This window comes from Mytilus trossulus, unplaced genomic scaffold, assembly GCF_036588685.1.
Source record: "Mytilus trossulus isolate FHL-02 unplaced genomic scaffold, PNRI_Mtr1.1.1.hap1 h1tg000233l__unscaffolded, whole genome shotgun sequence".
Lineage (NCBI taxonomy): Eukaryota > Metazoa > Mollusca > Bivalvia > Mytilida > Mytilidae > Mytilus > Mytilus trossulus.
Genome location: NW_026963314.1, coordinates 2,426,191 through 2,451,230, shown reverse-complemented (window position 1 = coordinate 2,451,230; position 25,040 = coordinate 2,426,191). Strand labels below are relative to the sequence as shown.

The window sequence follows — 25,040 nt, the reverse complement described above, 5'->3', positions numbered from 1 at the left end:
CATGTAACCTATGATTGTATAGATTACACAGATAGTAGGTTTGAAGCAACCGAATGTATGTTACCCAGCCACGTCCACTTGAATTTTTGTCCATCTGATCATTTAAGTTCGTTCTAATGTTGTACTGTTATACCACTTTCCCAGGTTAGGGGGAGGGTTGGGATCCCGCTAGCATGTTTAACCCCGCCACATTATTTATATCTGTGCCTGTCCCAAGGCAGGAGCCTGTAAAATTCAGTGGTTGTCGTTTGTTTATGTGTTAAATATTTGTTTTTAGTTCATATTTTTTACATATATACCGCCGTTAGTTTTCTCGTTTGAATTGTTTTACATTGTTTTATCGGGGCCTTTAATAGCTTACTATGCGGTATGGGCTTTGCCTTTGTTGAAGGCCGTACGGTGACCTATATTTGTTAATGTCTGTGTCACTTTGGTCTTTTGTGGATAGTTGTCTCATTGGCAACCACACCACATCTTCTTTTTTATAAGTTATATTATGCAGATCGGTTATGTTGGTTGTGAACTACGAACTTACTGTTGTATCCTGCTGGTGTAGAACACACGATATCGCCGTTTACAGTTATATTGTTGTCAGAGGCGTAAGGTATAAACCAGAGTTTATCACACGTGCAATCCCAGTGAACTCCCCAAATGGTCACGTGTTCCAAAGCATGCAGGTTTGTGAATATAGATTCAGGAATGCTTGTAATGTCGTTATAACTAAGCGTAAGGTTATATAATTGTGGCACGCCCTGAAATGTATCACTTCCTATTGTTGTTATGTGGTTATTTTCAAGGATAATGGTTGTGGCATTGTTAATGTTAAAAAGAGCGCCAGGTGCTAGCTGCCCAGAAGTAATTTGGCTGTTACGTATTGTAAATGATCCCTTTGGCGTCGGCGCAGTTGTGATTTTCTTAACATTTAATCCTTGAAAGCTGTTTGCCACCATGTTATTTACAGAGCCTCCTTCAATTGTAAACGAGTTAACATCACCAATATGGGAGAATACTTGGACTGGTAGAGACAGTATGTTATAGTCAGTAATAATCACATCGTCTAGCCAATCAAAATCGACAAACGTGTCCAGGAACATGATCAAATCGCTATCTTCAAAACACATTATCTGCAGAGACGGAGAAAATCTTCCGTCAAAGAGCGCAGCATTTGTCGAACTGAACCCACTAAAAGTTGGTCCATTTGGTGCAGTAGCCGGTAGTTCCCCTGAGACATCTACCAATAAAATACGTTGCGGTTGTATTGTGAAGTCACTAAACAGCAGAGGCAGAGACCAGTATCGTGCATTACACGTGTATAGTACATTAGAAGCATCATACGAACAGCCGACGGGATTAAGTAAAACACCAGGCAGATATAAAAGTATCAAAATGCATCCAAAACTCATTTCATTTTTTTTACCATACAATAGAATATTCCAGTATTACACAATCAGATGTGGGTTGTACTTTTAGTATTTCTTTATAATTCTGGTTAACTTGTTTCAGATCTATCTAAGTCAAGTTTAAGGTACATAATCCTGTACAAGATTCTAGTAGTCGTGTATACACAATAAGATGTGTGATGTACTTTAAGGTTTCTCTTCAGAATTATATGGGTTTTAACTGTTTCTGACCTATTATAAGTTGAATTCAGGGTAGCACCATAATCCTATACATGCATATATCTGATTAAATCGGCCAAATTATAATCCAGCATATAATGGTTTTGGATTATCGTTATTACCGATTTAAAAATTTTAAAAATAAGCAAATATAAACCATCTTAAAGTATGCAGGTCGAAATAATTCAAATTAGGGCATATAAATGGAATGTTTGCCACTGGACGTCAGAAAATCCCCTTATATTGTGACTATTCATGACATACATTAACAAATCCAGTTTGATCAACAATCAAAAAGTATACCAGTTGCGCGCCATAATTTGCATATGGTGATGTAAAAAGTAAAAACACAAAAACACAAAAATACTCCGAGGAAAATTCAAAAAGGCAAAATCAAAAGTACAAACACATCAACTGAATGGATAACAACTGTCATATTCCTGACTTGGTACAGGCATTTTCTAATGTAGAAACTGGCGGATTGAACCTGGTTTTATAGCTAGCTACACCTCTCTTGAATGGCAGTCGCATCAAATTCCATTACATTGTCAACGATGCATGAACAAAACAAACATGATCAAAGAGAAAAAATGTCAAAAATAGGGGTACAGCAGTCAATATTGTGTTATCATCTTAATGTGTTTTTTGCGCCTGTCCCAAGTCAGGAGCCTCTGGCCTTCGTTAGTCTTGTATGATTTTAAATTTTAGTTTCTTGTGTATAATTCGGAGTTTAGTATGACGTTCATTATCACTGTACTATTATGCATATTTTTAGGGGCCAGCTGAAGGACACCTACATGTACGGGTGCGGGAATTCTCGCTACATTGAAGACCCATTGGTTGCCTTCGGCTGTTGTCTGCTCTATGGTCGGATGGTTGTCGCTTTGACATATTCACCATTTCCTTTCTCAATTTTATTCTCTGACTGTTCATGCAATCTATGCGGTATCGGCTTTGCTCATTGTAGACGGTCATACGGTGATCTATATTGTTAATTTCTGTGTCATTTGGTCTCTTGTGGAAAGTAGTCTCATTGTTAATCATACCATATCTCCTTTTTCATATTATGTTATATCCACTGGATGTTGGATGTGTAGTGATTAATATTTAAATCTAAGATGGTTTTGATAGTTGTAACAAAAAGCGGATACTAAGTCTATCAGATCTGTGTTAAGTGTCTGTTTGTCTTGAGGGATGTATAAGTACCCGTCCACGTCCACTCTTCTTTTTTTGAGATTTCTTTCTAATTTTATCCAACTCGTTTTTTAGAATGTTCTTACGTTATAAGTTATACCACTCTCCATGTTAAGAGGAGGGTTGGTCTCATATTCATTTTTATGTGACTATAGACAATAACAATCAAAACCAAGGAGTAAACAAAAATTCACAAAACCAAAGGACGTTTAAATCAAAAGTTATCAATAATAAAGAAACAACACGAACTCCAATAAAATCATGTGCTCCGGAAGGGTAAGCATTTCCTGCACCTTATACGACACCTGTAGTTCAGCGGTTGTCGTTGGTTCATTTCTGTAGTATATGTTTTTCGTAAATTGTTTTTTTTTTGTTTTTTTTGTAATAAAATATCCGTTAGTTTAACTTTTCTCAATTAAATATTTTCACATTCTTTATATTGGGGCCTACACTACGGTGTGGGTTTACTTATTGTTTAAATGCGGTACGCCTACAATGGCTTACATCCACTTCATTTGAAGTTTGGTAGATATATGCCTGTCTCATTGGCAATCATACTACCCTACTGGCTTTACATGTATATAATTTAATTTTGGATGTAACGCGTCTTCTGATTGGCTGATGTTATTTGGTTGTCAGCCCATAAACATAATTTAGACATGTAAACGTGACGTCGTCAACGTTTCTTAATGGTTTTCTACGGTTTAAAATGGAATTTTTAATTAAATAATAAGGAATGACTAATGTTCTTTTCTGTTTATTTGAAATAACATTAAAAAAAATGTGGTGAACACTGTCAAACAACCAGCTACGCGCGTTATTCAGTGTTCAACATATTTTAATGTTATTTCTTCATTGATAGAAAAAAATATAACTGTCATTCCTTAAAATGAATAAGATTTGCTTACCCTTCCGGGGTATCTATGATGACCCATTCCTGTTCTTTTGTTGAGTTTGTGCTTATTGTTTTAGTTTTCCATGTTGTGTTTTGTGTACAGTGACGGTTGTTTGTACCGTTATTTTTGTTTTTTCTCAATGTATCGTTATCAGTTTGTTTTTTACCCTCTCAGATGAGTTTAAATATGCCTTTGGTATGTTTTGGTATCATAAATAAACAAAAGTTGTAAATAGTTATCAAAAGTACCAGGATAATAATTTTATACGCCAGACGCGCGTTTCGTTTACATAAGACTCATCAGTGACGCTCAGATCAAAAAAATTAAAAAGCCAACTAAATGCAAAGTTGAAAAAACAACTTTACCTTTTTTGTGATTTCCAAAGGTGAACAATAATAATTTATTTTCTGAAGTAGTTTATTTATAGATTTTTATTAGTATACAATGAAGATTTACATATATTTTATAAGTATCAATAAATCCAAGAAGATAATCACTTATTATGATTTGGAACATGCATACTGTTGGTTGATTTTGTTTTAGTGTACGATATTAAAACTCAAGTCCAGATTTACCTCCCCTTGGGGCAGCAACCCAGATACCTGAAACAACAGGAATATTTTCTAAATCTCGTAATATCTTTTCTTCCAGAGCCTTTGTTAGTCTTTCTCCTCGTAAAGTTGATAGATCCTGCAGTTCATAGTCCTCATCATAATCTTCTATATCTGATTCGTTATCACTATATACCTCTTGGGATTTTTCATTCCATTGTTGTGTATCCCCATGTAACGGGTTGTTTGATTGGTTAGTCCATTGCTTTGTATGCTCAGGTAAAGTATTATCTGATTGGTTAGCAGTAATCTTTTTCGACAAGGCTCTTGCTATCATAAGCTTCCGTTTTGCACCTAACCAATTATGCGAAAAGCTTCGGTTTTCTGTAGTTTCTTCATTTTTTGCTATTTTTGCCGCTAATGCTTTTGCAAACTTATCTTCTCGTGTATCAATGTTTGGAACTTCTATCATTTCACGAATGTATTGTTCATTTCTCTTTACATACAGTAACAACTGTGTGATACATACTAAACTTATAACAGTGAAAGTTATTATAGGTATAGCCAATATGTACGATACCATGTCAACTGCCTTTACACACGTGTTAGACGAGGCGAAACCTGAAAAAAATTGATGTATAGAAATAAAAAAAAAACCGATGGAGCGTAAAAACACGTCAATAGATCATGGAGCGTACATACACGTCAATAAATCATGGAGCGTACATACACGTCAATAAATCAGGGAGATTACACACACGTCAATAAATGGTGGAGCGTACACACACGTCAATAAATCAGGGAGCTTACACACACGTCAATAAACCAGGGAGCGTACACACACGTCAATAAATCAGGGAGCGTACACATACGTCAATAAATCAGAAAGCTTACACACACGTCAATAAATCAGGGAGCGTACACACACGTCAATAAATCTGGGAGCGTACACAGACGTCAATAAATCAGGGAGCGTACACAGACGTCAATGAATCAGGGAGCTTACACACACGTCAATAAATCAGGGAGCATACACACACGTCAATAAATCAGGGAGCGTACACATACGTCAATAAATCAGGGAGCGTACACACACGTCAATAAATCAGGGAGCGTACACACACGTCAATAAATCAGGGAGCTTACACACACGTCAATAAATCAGGGAGCTTACACATACGTCAATAAATCAGGGAGCTTACACAGATGTCAATAAATCAGGAAGTGTACACACACGTCAATTAATCAGGGTGCTTACACAAACGTCAATAAATCAGGGAACTTAAACATACGTCAATAAATCAGGGAGGTAACATACACGTTAATAAATCGGGGAGCTTACACACACGTCAATAAATCAGGGAGCGTACACACACGTCAATAAATCAGAAAGCGTACACACACGTCAATAAATCAGGGAGCGTACACACACGTCAATAATTCAGGGAGCGTACACACACGTCAATAAATCAGGGAGCTTACACACACGTCAATAAATCAGGGAGCGTACATACACGTCAATAAATCGGGGAGCTTACACACACGTCAATAAATCAGGGAGCTTACACACTAGTAAATAAATCAGGGAGCTTATACAGACGTCAATAAATCAGGGAGCTTATACAGACGTCAATAAATCAGGGAGCGTACACATACGTCAATAAATCAGGGAGCTTACACACACGTCAATAAATCAGGGAGCATACACACACGTCAATAAATCAGGGAGCGTACACACACGTCAAAAAATCGGGGAGCTTACACAGATGTCAATAAATCAGGGAGCTTATACAGACGTCAATAAATCAGGGAGCGTACACACACGTCAATAAATCAGGGAGCGTACAAACACGTCAATAAATCAGGGAGCTTACATACACGTCAATAAATCAGGGAGCGTACACACACGTCAATAAATAAGGGAGCTTACACACGTCAATAAATCAGGGAGCGTACACACACGTCAATAAATCAGGGAGCTTACACACACGTCAATAAATCAGGGAGCTTACACACACGTCAATAATTCAGGGAGCTTACACACACGTCAATAAATCAGGGAGCGTACACAGACGTCAATAAATCAGGGAGCGTACACACACGTCAATAAATCAATATAAAGGTGAGATATAGAGTTGTCAACTGACAATCTGTAATTTCAAACATGTGATTGTTTATTCGTTAAATTGTACAACATGCAACGGGGATAATTATAACATGCTATGTTAACCTTTCTACCCAAATTGTAGAGTATTTACTCTCCCATTTCCGATACTAAAAAGGGGTTTATACCTGTTTCTCCTTGACATACATCATAGTTTGGAAACGGATCTTTGAATAGTAGATCAACGAAAGAAACCGGCTTCTCCTTGACATACATCATAGTTTGGAAACGGTACTTTAAATAGTAGATCAACGAAACAAACCTGCTTCTCCTTGACATACATCATAGTTTGGAAACGGCACTTTAAATAGTAGATCAACGAAACAAACCTGCTTCTCCTTGACATACATCATAGTTTGGAATTGACATACATCATAGTTTGGAAACAGTACTTTAAATAGTAGATCAACGAAACAAACCTGCTTCTCCTTGACATACATCATAGTTTGGAAACGGTACTTTAAATAGTAGATCAACGAAACAAACCTGCTTCTCCTTGACATACATCATAGTTTGGAAACGGTACTTTAAATACTATATAAAGTAGTAGATCAACGAAACAAACCTGCTTCTCCTTGACATACATCATAGTTTGAAAACAGTACTTTAAATAGTAGATCAACGAAACAAACCTGCTTCTCCTTGTCATACATCATAGTTTGGAAACGGTACTTTAAATAGTAGATCAACGAAAAAAATCTGCTTCTCCTTGACATACATCATAGTTTGGAAACGGTACTTTAAATAGTAGATTAACGAAACAAACCTGCTTCTCCTTGACATACGTCATAGTTTGGAAACGGTACTTTAAATAGTAGATCAACGAAAAAAATCTGCTTCTCCTTGACATACATCATAGTTTGGAAACGGTACTTTAAATAGTAGATCAACGAAAAAAATCTGCTTCTCCTTGACATACGTCATAGTTTGGAAACGGTACTTTAAATAGTAGATCAACGAAAAAAATCTGCTTCTCCTTGACATACATCACAGTTTGGAAACGGTACTTTAAATAGTAGATTAACGAAACAAACCTGCTTCTCCTTGACATACATCATAGTTTGGAAACGGTACTTTAAATAGTAGATCAACGAAACAAACCTGCTTCTCCTTGACATACATCATAGTTTGGAAACGGTACTTTAAATAGTAGATCAACGAAACAAGCCTGCTTCTCCTTGATATACATCATAGTTTGGAAACGGTACTTTAAATAGTAGATCAACGAAACAAACCTGCTTCTCCTTGACATACATCATAGTTTGGAAACGGTACTTTAAATAGTAGATTAACGAAACAAACCTGCTTCTCCTTGACATACATCATAGTTTGGAAACGGTACTTTAAATAGTAGATCAACGAAACAAACCTGCTTCTCCTTGACATACATCATAGTTTGGAAACGGTACTTTAAATAGTAGATTAACGAAACAAACCTGCTTCTCCTTGACATACATCATAGTTTGGAAACGGTACTTTAAATACTATATATAGTAGTAGATCAACGAAACAAACCTGCTTCTCCTTGACATACATCATAGTTTGGAAACGGTACTTTAAATAGTAGATCAACGAAACAAACCTGCTTCTCCTTGACATACATCATAGTTTGGAAACGGTACTTTAAATAGTAGATCAACGAAACAAACCTGCTTCTCCTTGACATACATCATAGTTTGGAAACGGTACTTTAAATAGTAGATTAACGAAACAAACCTGCTTCTCCTTGACATACATCATAGTTTGGAAACGGTACTTTAAATAGTAGATCAACGAAACAAACCTGCTTCTCCTTGACATACATCATAGTTTGGAAACGGTACTTTAAATGGTAGATTAACGAAACAAACCTGCTTCTCCTTGATATACATCATAGTTTGGAAACAGTACTTTAACATAGTAGATCAACGAAACAAACCTGCTTCTCCTTGACATACATTATAGTTTGGAAACGGTACTTTAAATAGTAGATCAACGAAACAAACCGGCTTCTCCTTGACATACATCATAGTTTGGAAACGGTACTTTAAATAGTAGATCAACGAAACAAACCTGCTTCCCCTTGACATACATCATAGTTTTAACAATTGGCTGCATAATATGACGTCACTTTTGTATCTAAAATATACAAAAAAATATAAATACATTAGTCATATGAAACGAGTAACCGGTGAAAAATAATGTTATTCCAATTCCTGAACCAATAAAATTGAGAATGGAAATGGGGAATGTATTAAAGAGACAACAACCCGACCATAAAAAAAACAACAACAGAAGGTCATCAACAGGTCTTCATGTTACGAGAAATTCCCGCACCCGGAGGCGTCCTTTAGCTGGCCCCTAAACAGATATATACAATGCATACAAATATCCTAATTTTAGTCTTCTGTACACGATTTTATCATTTTTTTCGCATAAATTTCGTATAATCGTCATTTTTTTTTCAATCGGTCAGTGCTGCTGTAAAAATATGACAGGTAATTAAAGTTCGTGTTTTGAAGACAAATGTTAACGATTGTCACCTGTTTGTCAACAATCAACAAAAAAGCATGGATATTGAACACGTGTATTAACATGTACAATCAGGTAATAGTTTTTTAAGGACACCCATGCGTATTGCGATCACCAGATTTTTACGAGATGGGTCACACTGAGGTTCCTGGAAGCAATTAAAATAAAGGAAACTTCTTCTAAATATGAACAAATTAAAGAATTTTATGTATGTACATAAGTTTTATAATCAAAACTATCCATTGAGTGATAAAAACCTATGCATTATTTTTTTAATTTGAGGTTTCTTATGACTTTAATGCTCAAAATATGAACACATTATTTGTTTGAATATAAACATTTCAGTGGTACTATTAATAAGACATTATGATCTTTATATCTTCTAGTGATTCGAATTCCGTAAGTTGTTATTTTTTATAAGTACTATTTCCTTTAAGTAATAGGGCTAGGTAACCATTAGTCCGCTTTTCCCCCCTCTTTGAACCTATCATGTCCGCAATCATTCTAGTGTACATGTAGTTATACTGTACTTTTGAAATGTATTTGGTTTTGCATACTGATATTCAGGACTTACATTAATTATAGAAAAATATTCAAGTAATCTTCCATCATGTCTTAGGGTAATAACTCAAGTTGAACGAAGTTCAGACCTAATTTGTAAATTTTGCCCATATGATCAAGTTATTAATATCTATTTAAACATAAGGAGATATGGTATGATTGCCAATGAAACAACTATCTTCAAAAGTACAAAAAAATACGTTCCTGCGTCAAACGATTGCAAACTTCTACAGAAACCACTTACCCAGAAGAAAAAAAACGTGATTTGTCTCATTGTACCGTTTTATTTATATCAGTGAAACAAATCTCCAGAAAATTCAAATATGACAGACCGACAAACGGACTGCTAGACTGAATGACATTATGTTAACATATAGTTCGTAACGGATAGGGCTTACAATTATAGTATCAGCTATCATCTACGGTGGGTTTTGGCCACGTATCTCGACTTTAACTATTGACCTAGAATATTTCAGTATATATTTTATACTTGTCTGATAATTTTACTTACTAGATTGAGCAACGGGTGATGAGCATATCAAGTCTCCGTACAGGGTTATATTGTTGTTGATGACGTAAGGAACAATCCAGAGATCGCTACAAGTACAAATCCATGGCAAACCCCAAAGGGAAAGGAACTCCAATGAATGCGATGATCCAAACAGTAGACTCGGAAGACTCGGTAAATTGTTGTTACTGATTGTTAAATTTGTCAGATATGGATTAGCATAAAACGTGTCTTTGGTAATTGACGTTATGTCGATGTTGTCGAGTACCATAGTTGTTACATTGTATATATTATAGAAAACTCCAAACGCTAAACTTTGAGATATAACCTGGGTATTTTGTAATACGAATTCTCCTTTTGGGGTCAGTGAAGCTGGAATTGGTTTTACGTCAAGTCCATTAAAGCTATCTGCCACCATATTGTTTATTGACCCTCCTTGTATGATAAACGAGTTTACCTCACCAAAATACGAAAATACTTGCACCGGAAGTGATAAAATATTACAGTCTTGAACGATCACCTCGTCAATAAATCCTAAATCTTGAAATGTGTCCTTAAATATGATTAGACTTGTGTTCGCAAAGCACATGATGTGGAATGACGCTGGAAATCTGATGTCAAACAATGAAGTGTCAATTGCACTAAATCCTGTAAATGTTGGACCGTTAGGAGCAGACGCCGGAAGTTCTCCATCAACGTCTTTCAGCAACAGTCTCTGTGGTTGATTAGTGAAGGAGGAAAATACTAACGGAAGTGCCCAAAGTCTGGCATTACAAGTGTAAAGTACTGTGTCTGTGTTGTAAGTGCATCCTGTTGGATCAGAGAATATTGATGGTAGACATAGAAGTGTTACAATATATGACAATTCCATCATATATAAAACTGTATTTCACAAACCACGCGTAGTATGTCACTGTGTATTGTTGTTCAAGTCATATATAAATCTATTTTTGAAACTTGAAATTTTAATCCAAAGAAACTTTAAAGACTCGAGTATTAATTATGTCCTAATAATTAGTTTAATGCGGATTATCAAGATACACATTTATAGGCAAAGATTTAAATTTATAACTTTATATTGGCACATGGACCTTGTATAGCTGACTATGTGGTGACGGCTTTGCTTATTGTTGATGGCCATACGGCGACAATACCGAATAGTCAGCTACAAAATACCCACAAATCTAAAAAAAAAAAGCCGCCAATTGACACAATTAAGTCCGTATGAACTTCAACAATGAGCAAAACCAAAGGCTCTGGCATGATGGAATGTGAACAAATTATTTGACAGCGATATGGTTAATACTATAAGTATATACTAAAATCAAATGTTGCATTCAGCAATCAACAACCACTTGATAACAGGCTCCTGACTTTAAAAGGCAGAGGTAATCATACCATTACCAAATTATGCATACAAAATTCAAAATAAATTACGTTTTGGTAAAATACGAACAATTTGTGTGTGTTTTGTTCCCTCTAAAATGAAGGATCAGAGTAAAATTCTTTTCGCTATATTCTTTCTGCATTTTGAGCGTAATCCCTGTTTATTGTCTAACATATCTGTTCCAGTGTGTTGATATTTATTTTCACCTATAATTTCATCGTCGTTGTAAACCTTGTTTGACCATGTTTTATGTGTATTGGTATGGCCATGTTTGATATGTATTGGTTTGGCCATGGTTTCTGTGTATTGGTTTGGCCATGGTTTATATGTATTTGTTTGACCCTGGTTTCTGTGTATTGGTTTGGTCATGGTTTCTGTGTATTAGTTTGGCCATGGTTTCTGTGCATTGGTTTGACCATGGTTTATGTGTATTGGTCTGGCAATGGTTTATGTGTATTGGTCTGGCAATGGTTTATGTGTATTAGTTTGGCCATGGTTTCTGTGTATTAGTTTTGCCATGGTTTATGTGTATTGGTCTGGCAATGGTTTATGTGTATTGGTTTGGCCCTGTTTTCTGTGCATTGGTTTGGCCATGGTTTATGTGTATTGGTCTGGCCATGTTTTCTGTGTATTGGTTTGGCCATGGTTTCTGTGTATTGGTTTGGCCATGGTTTTTGTGTATTGGTTTGGTCATGGTTTCTGTGTATTGGTTTGGCCATGGTTTATGTGTATTTGTTTGGTCATGGTTTATGTGTATTGGTTTAACCCTGGTTTCTGTGTATTGGTTTGGCGATGGTTTTTGTGTATTGGTTTGGCCATGGTTTCTGTGTATTGGTTTGGCCATGGTTTCTGTGTATTGGTTTGGCCATGGTTTATATGTATTGGTTTGACCCTGGTTTCTGTGTATTGGTTTGGTCATGGTTTCTGTGTATTAGTTTGGCCATGGTTTCTGTGCATTGGTTTGACCATGGTTTATGTGTATTGGTCTGGCAAATGGTTTATGTGTATTGGTCTGGCAATGGTTTATGTGTATTAGTTTGGCCATGGTTTCTGTGTATAAGTTTGGCCATGGTTTATGTGTATTGGTCTGGCAATGGTTTATGTGTATTGGTTTGGCCCTGTTTTCTGTGCATTGGTTTGGCCATGGTTTATGTGTATTGGTCTGGCCATGTTTTCTGTGTATTGGTTTGGCCATGGTTTCTGTGTATTGGTTTGGCCATGGTTTTTGTGTATTGGTTTGGTCATGGTTTCTGTGTATTGGTTTGGCCATGGTTTATGTGTATTTGTTTGGTCATGGTTTATGTGCATTGGTTTAACCCTGGTTTCTGTGTATTGGTTTGGCCATGGTTTTTGTGTATTGGTTTGGTCATGGTTTCTGTGTACTGGTTTGACCATGGTTTATGTGTATTGGTTTGGTTATGGTTTATGTGTATTGGTCTGGCCATGATTTCTGTGTATTGGTTTGGCCATGGTTTCTGTGTATTTGTTTAACCCTGGTTTCTGTGTATTGGTTTGGCCATGGTTTCTGTGTATTGGTTTGGCCATGGTTTTTGTGTATTGGTTTGGCCATGGTTTATGTGTATTGGTTTGGCCATGGTTTATGTGCATTGGTTTGGCCATAGTTTATGTGTATTGGTTTGGGCATGGTTTCTGTGTATTTGTTTAACCCTGGTTTCTGTGTATTGGTTTGGCCATGGTTTCTGTGTATTTGTTTAACCCTGGTTTCTGTGTATTGGTTTGGCCATGGTTTATGTGTATTGGTTTGGCCATGGTTTATGTGCATTGGTTTGGTCATAGTTTATGTGTATTGGTTTAGTCATGATTTATGTGCATTGGTTTGGCCATGATTTATGTGTGGGGGTTTGATCATGATTTATGTGTATTGGTTTGGTCATGGTTTATGTGTGGGGGTTTGATCATGATTTATGTGTGGGGGTTTGATCATGATTTATGTGTATTGGTTTGGTCATGGTTTATGTGTGGGGGTTTGATCATGATTTATGTGTGGGGGTTTGATCATGATTTATGTGTATTGGTTTGGTCATGGTTTATGTGTGGGGGTTTGATCATGATTTATGTGTATTGGTTTGGTCATGGTTTATGTGTGGGGGTTTGGTCATGATTTATGTGTATTGGTTTGGTCATGGTTTATGTGTGGGGGTTTGATCATGATTTATGTGTATTGGTTTGGTCATGGTTTATGTGTGGGGGTTTGGTCATGATTTATGTATATTGGTTTGGTCATGGTTTATGTGTTTAATTGAGAATAGAAATGGGGAATGTGTCAAAGAGACAAAAACCCGATCATATAGCAGACAACAGCATAAGGTCACCAACAGGTCTTCAATGCAGCGATAAATTCCCGCACTCGGAGGCGTCCTTCAGCTGACCCCTTAACAAATATATATACTACTGTAGTTCAGTGGTAATGAACGCAATAATAAACTACAAATCGTACACAAGAAACTAAAATTTAAAATCATACAAGACTAAGAAAGGCCAGAGGATCCTGACTTGGGACAGGACCAAAAGTGCGGCGGGGTTAAACATGCTTTTGAGATCTCAACTCTCCCCCTATACCTCTACCCAGTGCAGAAAAGTAAACGCATAACAAAACGCACATTAAAATTCAGTTCAACAGAAGTCCGAGTCTGATGTCAGAAGATGTAACCAAAGAAAAAAAATGACAATAATACATAAATAACATCAGACTACTAGCAGTTTACTGACATGCCAGCTCCAGACTTCAATTAAACTGATTGAAAAATTATGTCTTCATCATATGAATATCAGGCACAATCCTCCCCGTGAGGGGTTGAGTATCATAACTTCACAAAAAATATAAGAAGAACATAACCCGTGTCATGCCAACAACTGGTCTTTAAATAAATGTTTTAGTTCCGATACAAAGACCCACTAAATGAATCAATATCAACGCCTAAAATGCAATCTTTAATGACCTGACAACAGAACCGTAACTATATATGGTATCACCTTTATGATTGCCTTAGACAATTATCCACCACAGACCAAATGACGAAGACAGTATCAACGATAAGATTGCACGAGACAATTATCCACCACAGACCAAATGACGAAGACGGTATCAACTCTAAGATTGACAATGAGACCAATACACCAAAGTCCAAATGAAGTGGACGTTATTATCTATAATAGGTCAAAAGCATTTCTATAGTACATTGAAGATGTCTTCTGCCTATCTTTGTCATTTGCTTGCTATCTCATTATACCAATCATGTTACTTTTATATTATTCATATGGTGATTTCAGAACACGTATGCCATCTAGTAAATGACTGCCTGAGACAATTATCCACAACAGACCGAAAGATAGAGATGGTATCAACTATAAGATTGCCTTAGACAATTATCCATCATAGACCAAATGACGAAGAAGGCACCAACTATATGATTGTCTTAGATGATTATCCACCACAGACCAAATGACGAAGACGATATCAACTGTAAGATTGCCTGAGACAATTATCCACTACAGACCAAATGAAGAAGACGGTTTCAACTATATGATTGCCTTGGATAATTATCCACCACAGACCAAATGACGAAGAAGGCACCAACTATATGATTGCCTTAGACAATTATCCACCACAGACCAAATGACGAAGAAGGCATCAACCATATAAAGGCAACAGTAATATACCGCTGTTCAAAACTCATAAATCCATGGACAAAAAACAAAATCGGGGTAACAAACCAAAACCGAGGGAAACGCATTAAATATAAGAGGAGAATAACGACACAACACAGAAACGGACCAAGCATCAGACAAAACACCACGAGAAAAACAAATATAACATGAAAACCAAATACATGAATTTGGGATAGACAAGTACCGTGCCACGTATTATCTCAAAAATAAGAGAAAACACAAACGACTCAACGTTAAAATGCAACACACACAGAAACGAACAATAATATAACAATGGCCATCTTCCTGACTTGGTACAGGACACTTTTAAAGGGGAATAAAAGTGGTGCGTTGAACCTGGTTTATGGCATGCCAAACCTCGCACTTTAATGGCAAAGTTAAATATAACATTGAAATGACAACATAATATTACAGGACTACAATACAAATAAATAGAACATATTAGACAAAGAAAAAACATAATTAATAGATAACAAAAAGCATCAGGTTTAAAATTCAATACACCAAAAATTCAATATACTATATGATTGCCTTAGACAATTATCCACCACAGACCAAATGATGAAGACGATATCAACTGTAAGATTGCCCGAGACAATTATCCACCACAGACCAAATGACGAAGACGATATCAACTGTAAGATTGCCCGAGACAATTATCCACCGCAGACCAAATGACGAAGACGGTATTTACTATATGATTGCCTTAGAATATCCACCACAGAGCAAATGACGAAGACGATATCAACTGTACGATTGTTTGAGACACTTAACCACTACAGACCAAATGATAAAGATGGTATCAACTTTATATCAGTCCCCGAGGGTATCATCAGCTCAGTAGTCAGTATTTCGGTACTGACATGATTAAACAAATTTTACTAAAATTATCCGTTTATAAATTATTAGGAAACTAAGGTTTCAACTCCCTCAGGCAAAGTTGGCTTTAGATGAATTTGGCTATTTATTTTAGGTATTTTTGACATACAGCTCTTCAACGGTTTCGGTACTTATACATCTTCGGATTTCAAATGTTTGGCTTTGAGCGTTCCTGATGACGGTAAATCCAGAAAAGCACTTCGGACGCAAGAAATTAATAACGTGTTATTTTCAATATTTTACACCACTGGGTCGATTCCTCTGCTGGTGGACTATCAGTCCCCGATGGTATCATCAGCTCAGTAGTCAGTATTTCGGTACTGACATGATTAAACAAATTTTACTAAAAGTATCCGTTTATAAATTTATAAATTATAAAGAAACTAAGGTTTCAACTCCCTCAGGCAAAGTTGGCTTTAGATGAATTTGGCTATTTATTTTAGGTATTTTTGACATACAGCTCTTCAACGGTTTCGGTACTTATACATCTTCGGATTTCAAATGTTTGGCTTTGAGCATTCCTGATGAAGGTAAATCCAGAAAAGCGCTTCGGACGCAAGACATTAATAACGTGTTGTTTTCAATATATTATGATTGCCTTATACAATTATCCACAACAGACGAAATGACGAAGACAGTATCAACTACCGTATATGATTGCCTTAGACAATTATCCACCACAGAACAAATAATGAAGACGATATCAACTGTAAGATTGCCTGAGACAATTATCCACCACACACCATATGACGAAGACGGTATCAACTATATGATTGCCTTAGAATATCCACCACAGAGCAAATGACGAAGACGATATCAACTGTACGATTGTTTGAGACACTTAACCACTACAGACCAAATGATAAAGATGGTATCAACTTAATGATTTCCTTAGACAATTAACCACTACAGACCAAGTGATAAAGATCGTATCAACTTTATGATTGACTTAGACAATTATCCACCACAGACAAAATGACGAAAACGATATCAACTGTAAGATTACCTCAGACAATTAACCACTACAGACCAAATGATACAGATGTTATCAACTTTATGATTACCTTAGACAATTATCCACGACAGACCAAATTACGATGAAAATATCAACTATAAGATTCCCTGAGACAATTAACCACAACAGACCAATTGATAAAGACGGTATCAACTTTATGATTGTTTGAGACAAGTATCCACTACAGACCAAATGATAAATATTGTATCAACTATATGATTGCCTTAGACAATTATCCACCACATACCACATGATAGAGTTGGTATCAAAGATAAGATTGCATGAGACAATTATCTACTACAGACCAAATAATGAAGACGGTATCAACTGTAAGATAGACCATGAGACCACTAGACACCAAAGTCCAAATGAAGTGAACATTATCATCTATAGGTCTTAAGCATAGTTATAGTGCATTGAAGATGTCTTCTGTCTATCTTTGTCATTTGCTTGCTATCTCATTATACCAATCATATTACTTTTATATTATTCATATGGTGATTTCAGAACACGTATGTCAACTAGTATACGACTGCTCTTTAAGATAATCGCATCCGATATAAAATGCAAGCATATTAATAGATCAATTAAATAATTTAAATATTGGCCAGAGCACCTGATGAGGATGAACGGCCTTGGTCCGAGTATGACCTAAATTGATATCCGAAACACCATGCGGAATGAAAACAATAAAACATTTAATCCAACACAATAGAAAGAATACTTAAATAATTACATGACACCAATACACTTGGGAACACACTACGAGTGTCAAAATCAAACCCTCATGACAAATTATAATAAACAGATAACTGCAAAATGTCTTCCAAAAAACAAAGACATTATAGAAATGCTTGATTACTCCTTGGATTGGTTTAGACACGTGTAATAATTTAATTATAGTGCTCTTTAAGATAATCGCATCCGATATAAAATGCAAGCATATTAATAGATCAATTAAATAGTTTAAATATTGGCCAGAGCACCTGATGAGGATGAACGGCCTTGGTCCGAGTATGACCTAAATTGATATCCGAAACACCATGCGGAATGAAAACAATAAAACATTTAATCCAACACAATAGAAAGAATACTTAAATAATTACATGACACCAATACACTTGGGAACACACTACGAGTGTCAAAATCAAACCCTCATGACAAATTATAATAAACAGATAACTGCAAAATGTCTTCCAAAAAACAAAGACATTATAGAAATGCTTGATTACTCCTTAGATTGGTTTAGACACGTGTAATAATTCAATTATGAGACAATTATCCACAACAGACCGAATGATAGAGATGGTATAAACTATCAGATTGCCTTAGACAATTATCCACCACAGACCAAATGACGAAGACGGCACCAACTGTATGATTGCCTTCGGCAATTATCTACCACATACCAAATAATGAAGACGATATCAACTGTAAGATTGCCTGAGACAATTAACCACTACAGACTAAATGATAAATATGGTATCAACTTTATGATTGCATTATACAATTATCCACCAGACAAAATGACGAAAACGGTATCAACTATATGATTGCCTGAGACAATTATCCACCACAGACCATATGATGAAGACGATATCAACTGTAAGATTGCCTGAGACAATTATTCATCACAGTCCAAAGGACGAAGACGGTATACACTATATAATTGCCTTAAATAATTATCCACCACAGACCAAATGACGAAGACGATATCAACTGTAAGATTGTCTGAGACAATTATCCATTTATAGCTTATAAGCATAGCTATTAAAGTATGTTGGCTACCTGTGTCATTTACTTGCTCTCATTATACACCACATGTTACTTTTATTTTATTCATTTTGATGATTTCAGAATACGTTTGATCAGTAATAGATTTACAAATATATGCTAAAACAAAAATATTTTAAATGTACATGATGTATTTACTAATAAACAACAAATGTTTTATAGTAGCTAAATGTCAAGCTTGAAATTCCTAGGGCTATCTGTAATTAGCAGTTTAATTTTAAAGACGGAGCTAAAAATCAAAATTATGGATGGACGGATCCGACCTAGGCGATCTAATGATATTCTGTGATACCCTTCGTTCTGAGCGGTCAGAGGGTTCGCGTGCGTGTCTGTCATGGTTTCGATCAGAGGGTTCTCGTGTTCGTCTGTCCTGTCGTCGTTCTGGTTGATTCTCGTCGCGTCTTCTATTTGGATCCCTGCCGGATTTCCTTTTTGAACCATCGTCATCGATCTTGTTCCACGTAGAACCACTTAACTTCCGACCTTGTCTGGGTTCTTCATTTTTGTCAAGCAGCCCGGCAGCTTTAGCTTTACGGTATGAATGGACAGTCATGCCGAATGCTACACATGATAGAATACATACAATCAGAGTGAAGCCATAGGTCAGCATGTGTACCAGTGTCATACAACTCGCTCCCATGGCTATACCTGAAGATACAACAATAGGATTTGTAAAACAACATTGGTTTTGTAGCGGTACAAAATGTACAAAATGAAATAGCTTTGAACTTTCAATTAGTTTAGCATTGATACAATTACTAGATACATGTATCACAATTTTATATTAAAATCATATATGTTACCTGAGCGAATAGCAATTGCAATATATACTAACAATGGGAATATAAAAAGATTCCAGTGTTCAGTAGTTTACAGAATACCAGTTTATCTATATAATTTTTTTTTTATAACCTTCCCCTAACCTGGTTTAGTTAAGTCACTGGTGGGTAAAATTTTCTTATACAGCGGTGTAGCAGCACAACATTAGATCAAACGGTAACAAGATTGTGTCCACAGTACACGAATATCCTACTCGCACTAGCATTTTCTATGCAGTTGACCGTGAAATTGAGGTTAAAACTTAAATTAAAAAGAATATATCATACGGAACCTGCATACATAGTTTCAAGTTGATTGGACTTCAACTTCACCAAAAACTACCTTGAGCAACAACTTTAACCTGAACAGGTAGAGACGGAGAAAAGAACAGACGGACGAACGGACGCACAGACCACAAAACTTCTACTATCGTAGGTGGTGAATAAAAACCAATCAGGTTAAAAAATTAAACTTTTTACTTGTTTAACATCAAAATGATACCGGCTATTCTATAGAATATATTTTTTCAAAAATAAGAAATATAAATTTACTATTTGTGACTCTCGTATAATAATGCAAAATTTACTGAGGTGAAAGTGTTTTCTTCAAGTATGAAACTTGTGTTAAATTTCAAGTAGACAACAAACTAGAAAATAATAGTATTAAGTAGGAAATAAATTTAGTGTTCATTTAAAACAGACAGAGACCACTTACACTTACGGTTTTTACTTTGATTTTTAAAACAAATGTACTCTTACAGCAGTTATATTCGGTAACATGGGAAGGACAACTGAAAGTAAACATCAACCTATAATGGTTTACTTTTTAAATTGTTATTTGGATGGAGAGTTGTCTCATAGGCACTCACACCACATCTTCCTATATCCATCTAATCATTTTCAACAAATTCCTTTTAAACAGGTGCTACCTGTAGGGGTCATTTAAACTTGTAGTGAGGTGAGAGTTGTTTTGCCGCGTGTTGAAGAATCACTGAATCTTTAAGATTAAGAACAGCAATAAAAGTGATCTCTGTTTCTTTGCCTCTTGTGTGGTTTGTTTTTTTGCTGTGCATGTACTGATTTTGTGTCATAGATGGATATCCCAAGTCCTTTATTTTTCTATTATAGATTTTTTGCATTCTCTGTTCTTATATTAAATAAACTCATCATAGATACAAGGACTAAAATTTTGTATATACGCCAGACGCGCGTTTCGTCTACACAAGACTCATCAGTGACGCTCGTATCCAAAAAAGTTTAAAAGGCCAAATAAAGTACGAAGTTGAAGAACATTGAGGACCAAAATTCCTAAAAGTTTTGGCAAATACAGCTGAAGTAATCTATGCCTGAGGTTGAAAAGCCTTAATTAGTATTTCAAAAATTCTAAATTAAACTTCATTAACATTTTTAAAACATGCCCTATTACAAACGTAGTTTCCGGTCACATGGCACGAAGAACAAATAATATATTTACCGATTTGACCATCGCACACGATATACTCTACACACGTGCTCTGGTAGTAAGTTGTAGCTCTCTTGTCTGAAATAAAAAAAAAATATTGATGAAAAACAGCTGATAGCCGGATAAATTACAAATGTATGTCACTAATGCGTCACAAATATCGTATGTAGACAAAAAAGAATTCCACGATGACCTATAACTTCTAAGTCATTTGTTGTCTGATGGAGAGTTGTGATATAACACTACATCCGATCTGCCACTTTTTATATGAATATTTGAAAAAGGGGATGCACATTTCACATCATTTTACATGATATACGATAGTTCCAGATTGGTTTTACCAAGTGGACAGAAGTTTGCTACCGACGATCGCAACACTATACGAATGAGTTTCTGGTTGATGGTTAGTTTCTTGTGGCATACTTCTTCTATAACTTCAGACAAACAAAGATACCTGTAATATCACGACGTTATGCCGTGCCTCTTTTTAAGATTACTTATATAATAAAAATCCTTTTTGAAATGTATCTACATGAAAATAGAAGAATAAAAGGATAACTTACTTAAATAATCAGCTGGGTCTTGGCAAACAATATCCCCGCCAATGGTGATGTTATTTTCTTTGGAATACTCTAAGAACCAGAGATACCCACACGTGCAGAACCAACTGATTCCGTACAAATCCACTTGAGATAATGCATCTAGGCCTGTAAACATATTACCCTCCAGCTTGGTCATTATGTTGTCATTTAGAGAAATATACTTCAGCTTTTTCAGAGCGGAAAACATGTCAGCCTGCAGCACCATTAAATGTGCACGTTCAAGGCGCACTCGCTCCACTTCAAGCAAATTAAACAGAGCCCCGGTGGCCATTGTACTGCCTACGACTCGTGAGTTTATGATGGCGAATTCTCCGAGAGGATCACTGTATTGTGTCATCTTTTTCACATTTAGTCCTTTGAAACCATCAGGATGCATGTTAGTGATGGATCCACCGGTGATATGAAACAAATTGACATCGCCAAATCCCGAAAACACATCCGATGGAATCGATAATAATCCACAATCGATAATCTTAACCTCGTCGATAAACGAGAAATCAGTGAACGCAGCGCTGTCAAGGATTATATCAGAGTTTGCATAGCATATCATATAAAGACTTGGAACATACTTTGAATCGAAGTTTGCAATGTTGATACTCGTGAATCCAGAAAACGTATTTGCTGCTATTGTTCCAGATAGTTCTTCCAAAACTATTCGCTGTGGTTCTACGCTGTCAAAGTCAGCGTACGCCAAAGGCAAAGACCAACTTCTTGCACTACAAGTGTAGAGAATTTGTGTTGAATCGTAAGTACAGCCAACAGGAAGTGCAGACAACGGTGTAAGCACACAGAAACATAAACACACCACTATTGTGGAATACATGTTTGGTCCTTTTCACTTCCTGATCGTTTTATAACAGATCCACATTTTATCATCCAATTGTGGGGTAAATACTGTGTATGAAGAATGCCTCCATTGATTTGGTTTAGTGTATGGATTTGGATTACCACTTTATCCGATTACCATTTTAACCTACTATTTTAATCATTTGAACATGCTAAGATTAAATAGTAATATACGATATGATACCGGTAAATTGTTGTAACAACTAGTATAACCAAGTGGGTGTTTTTTCTATTTTCCTTTGTCAAAAAGTAAGTTGAACAAAAGAGTAGGTTCAGTAAAACCCCTTTTTGGACCCAAAATATAGCAATTTTACAAAATTGTTAAAATGTAAACTTTTAGTTATTAATTGGACAGTCGAATGTTTCTGCTACATTACTATGGGCTCTTTTTTTTACAATAAAATGCACAAATATCAGGTACTAGCACCATTAAAAGAGGGACGAAAGATACCAAAGGGACAGTCATTAAGTCATGCTTAATGCAAAATTACTGAAATCTTTACAAGTTTAGTATTTTAGTTAAATTTTAGACGGTTTCTGTGTAAAACGAAAGTGGCCGCATTCGTGTTCATCCTTAATATTGAAATGTAAGTTGTATTTGATGATTATTCATAACGTATATAAAGGTCGAGGATGAACACAGATGCGGCCACTTTTTTTGACAAAAACCATCTGAAAAGTTACATTTTCCGGCATACATGTATTTGTTAGATTTTTCATATATCAGCTTGCATCGGATCGTTTTAATGACTAAATTAGTTAAAATCTTTCACATGAACTAAATTAATCAAAGAAAATAGACACTTAAGTGTTTAAAAGGGGTCAAAATCTTTTGTCAGATGAACCTAAAATTTGAGGCCAAAATTTGTCCTTACCGGACCTACTCCTTTTCGTCCATTATATGCACACAGTTCAATATTATTCTTTAGCAAAACAAATCTCATATATATAGAATAGAGGACTCTTTACTTATTAAAGGAATCAAATTTTAAAACCAAACCATTCTAAACTTCGGATAGTAACAATGAACTATATATTGAAACGGAAATGGAAATAAAGTTGCGAAAATGAGTTACATATAAAAATTGAGAAAATGTTGTATGATCGCCATTGACAAAACTCTCCATCCAAGTCAGAATGTGTAAAGTTAAACCATTATAGGTGAGGGTACGGCCTTCAACACGGAGCCTTGGCTTACTCACAACAGCAAGCTATTAAAAGGGCCCAATAATGACTAGTGTTAAAACTATTCTAACAGGAAAACAAACGGTCTTATCTATATAAAAAATCAAGAAACAAGAAACATTTATGAATCACATCAACAAACGTAAGCCACTAAACAATTTGGTTCAAGTCTTAGAACAGGTGCAAACTTGATATGTGAAATCTTTGTAATTCTTGATTGGTTTGTCAATAATGTGCTATTCTGTATGATTTTTCTTTGTCCATTTCACTGTAATTTCCGAATAAAGTATTATTGACCGATATGATATTATATAAAAAAGAAGATGTGGTATGATTGCCAATGAGACAACTATCCACAAAAGACCAACATGACACACACATTAACAACTATAGGTCACCATACGGCCTTCAACAATGAGCAAAGCCCATACCGCATAGTCAGCTATAAAAGGCCCCGATAAGACAATGTAGAACAATTCAAACGAGAAAACTAACGGCCTTATTTATGTAAAAAAAATGAACGAAAAACAAATATGTAACACATAAACAAACGACAACCACTGATTACAGGCTCCTGACTTGGGACAGGCACATACAACAATAATGTGGCGGGATTCCAACCCTCCCCCTAACCTGGGACAGTGGTATAATAGTACAACATAAGACACGAACTATAAAAATCAGTTGAAAAAGGCTTAACTCATCAGAAAGACAAAAAATAAAAGTGGACGTGGCCGGGTACTTATACATCCCGACACAAAAAAGACACAACAAACAGATCTGAGAGTACTCGCAGTTATCTAACAGCTAGTTAAAAGCCACTAACAACTAATAAAACATCATGCCTCTAAGACTAAACTTAATTTACAAGTTACGTATCCTGTTATTTTGTTTCATAGGGTAGATGACCATTAACGATACCACTTGAGTCTTCGTCAAACAAATGTTATACAGTTCGCTGCAACGAAAACATTTTTATCATATAACTCAGTCCTACTTTTTTCTACCTTTGTCTGCTTATTTGTTAAACTACCATTTTATTATGTACGGTATACAAACTAAATGTTAGTAGAAGAAGCATTGAGATTGATACAGTTTTTTAAAGTTCTGTTGAATTTCATGAATCTTGATTGACTAGAAATACAGGTTGTTCATTGATATTTATATTTTAAGTGACTTATAGACCCAAAGGGTCGGGTGTTCTTATTATTGTTTTTATATCTCACTGTATTATATAATATTTTGTGAAAAACACATGTCACTATAATAAATAATTTACTTACTTGCTTACTTGCTTACTTACTTACTGACGAGGGTCTTTGATAATTGCCGAGCACTCCAAATTTACCATCACGTTT

General features: G+C 35.7%; 2 protein-coding genes across 2 annotated transcripts; both read right to left on the bottom strand.

Annotated features, from left to right (window-relative positions):
• Nucleotides 1-11,938: 11,938 nt before the first annotated feature.
• On the bottom strand, nt 11,939-12,310 carry LOC134701184 (uncharacterized). The gene has a single exon (XM_063562322.1). It carries the CDS (start codon nt 12,308-12,310, stop codon nt 11,939-11,941), a length of 372 nt encoding a protein of 123 aa, XP_063418392.1.
• Nucleotides 12,311-18,946: 6,636 nt separating this feature from the next.
• LOC134701203 (uncharacterized) lies at nt 18,947-22,564 on the bottom strand. The gene is made up of 3 exons (XM_063562339.1): nt 21,613-22,564; nt 21,062-21,127; nt 18,947-19,417 (listed from the first exon to the last, which is right to left on the bottom strand). The coding sequence occupies exons 1-3, from the start codon at nt 22,472-22,474 to the stop codon at nt 18,999-19,001; spliced, it is 1,347 nt and encodes a 448-aa protein (XP_063418409.1). The 5' UTR covers nt 22,475-22,564; the 3' UTR covers nt 18,947-18,998.
• Between the last annotated feature and the right edge of the window lie 2,476 nt (nt 22,565-25,040).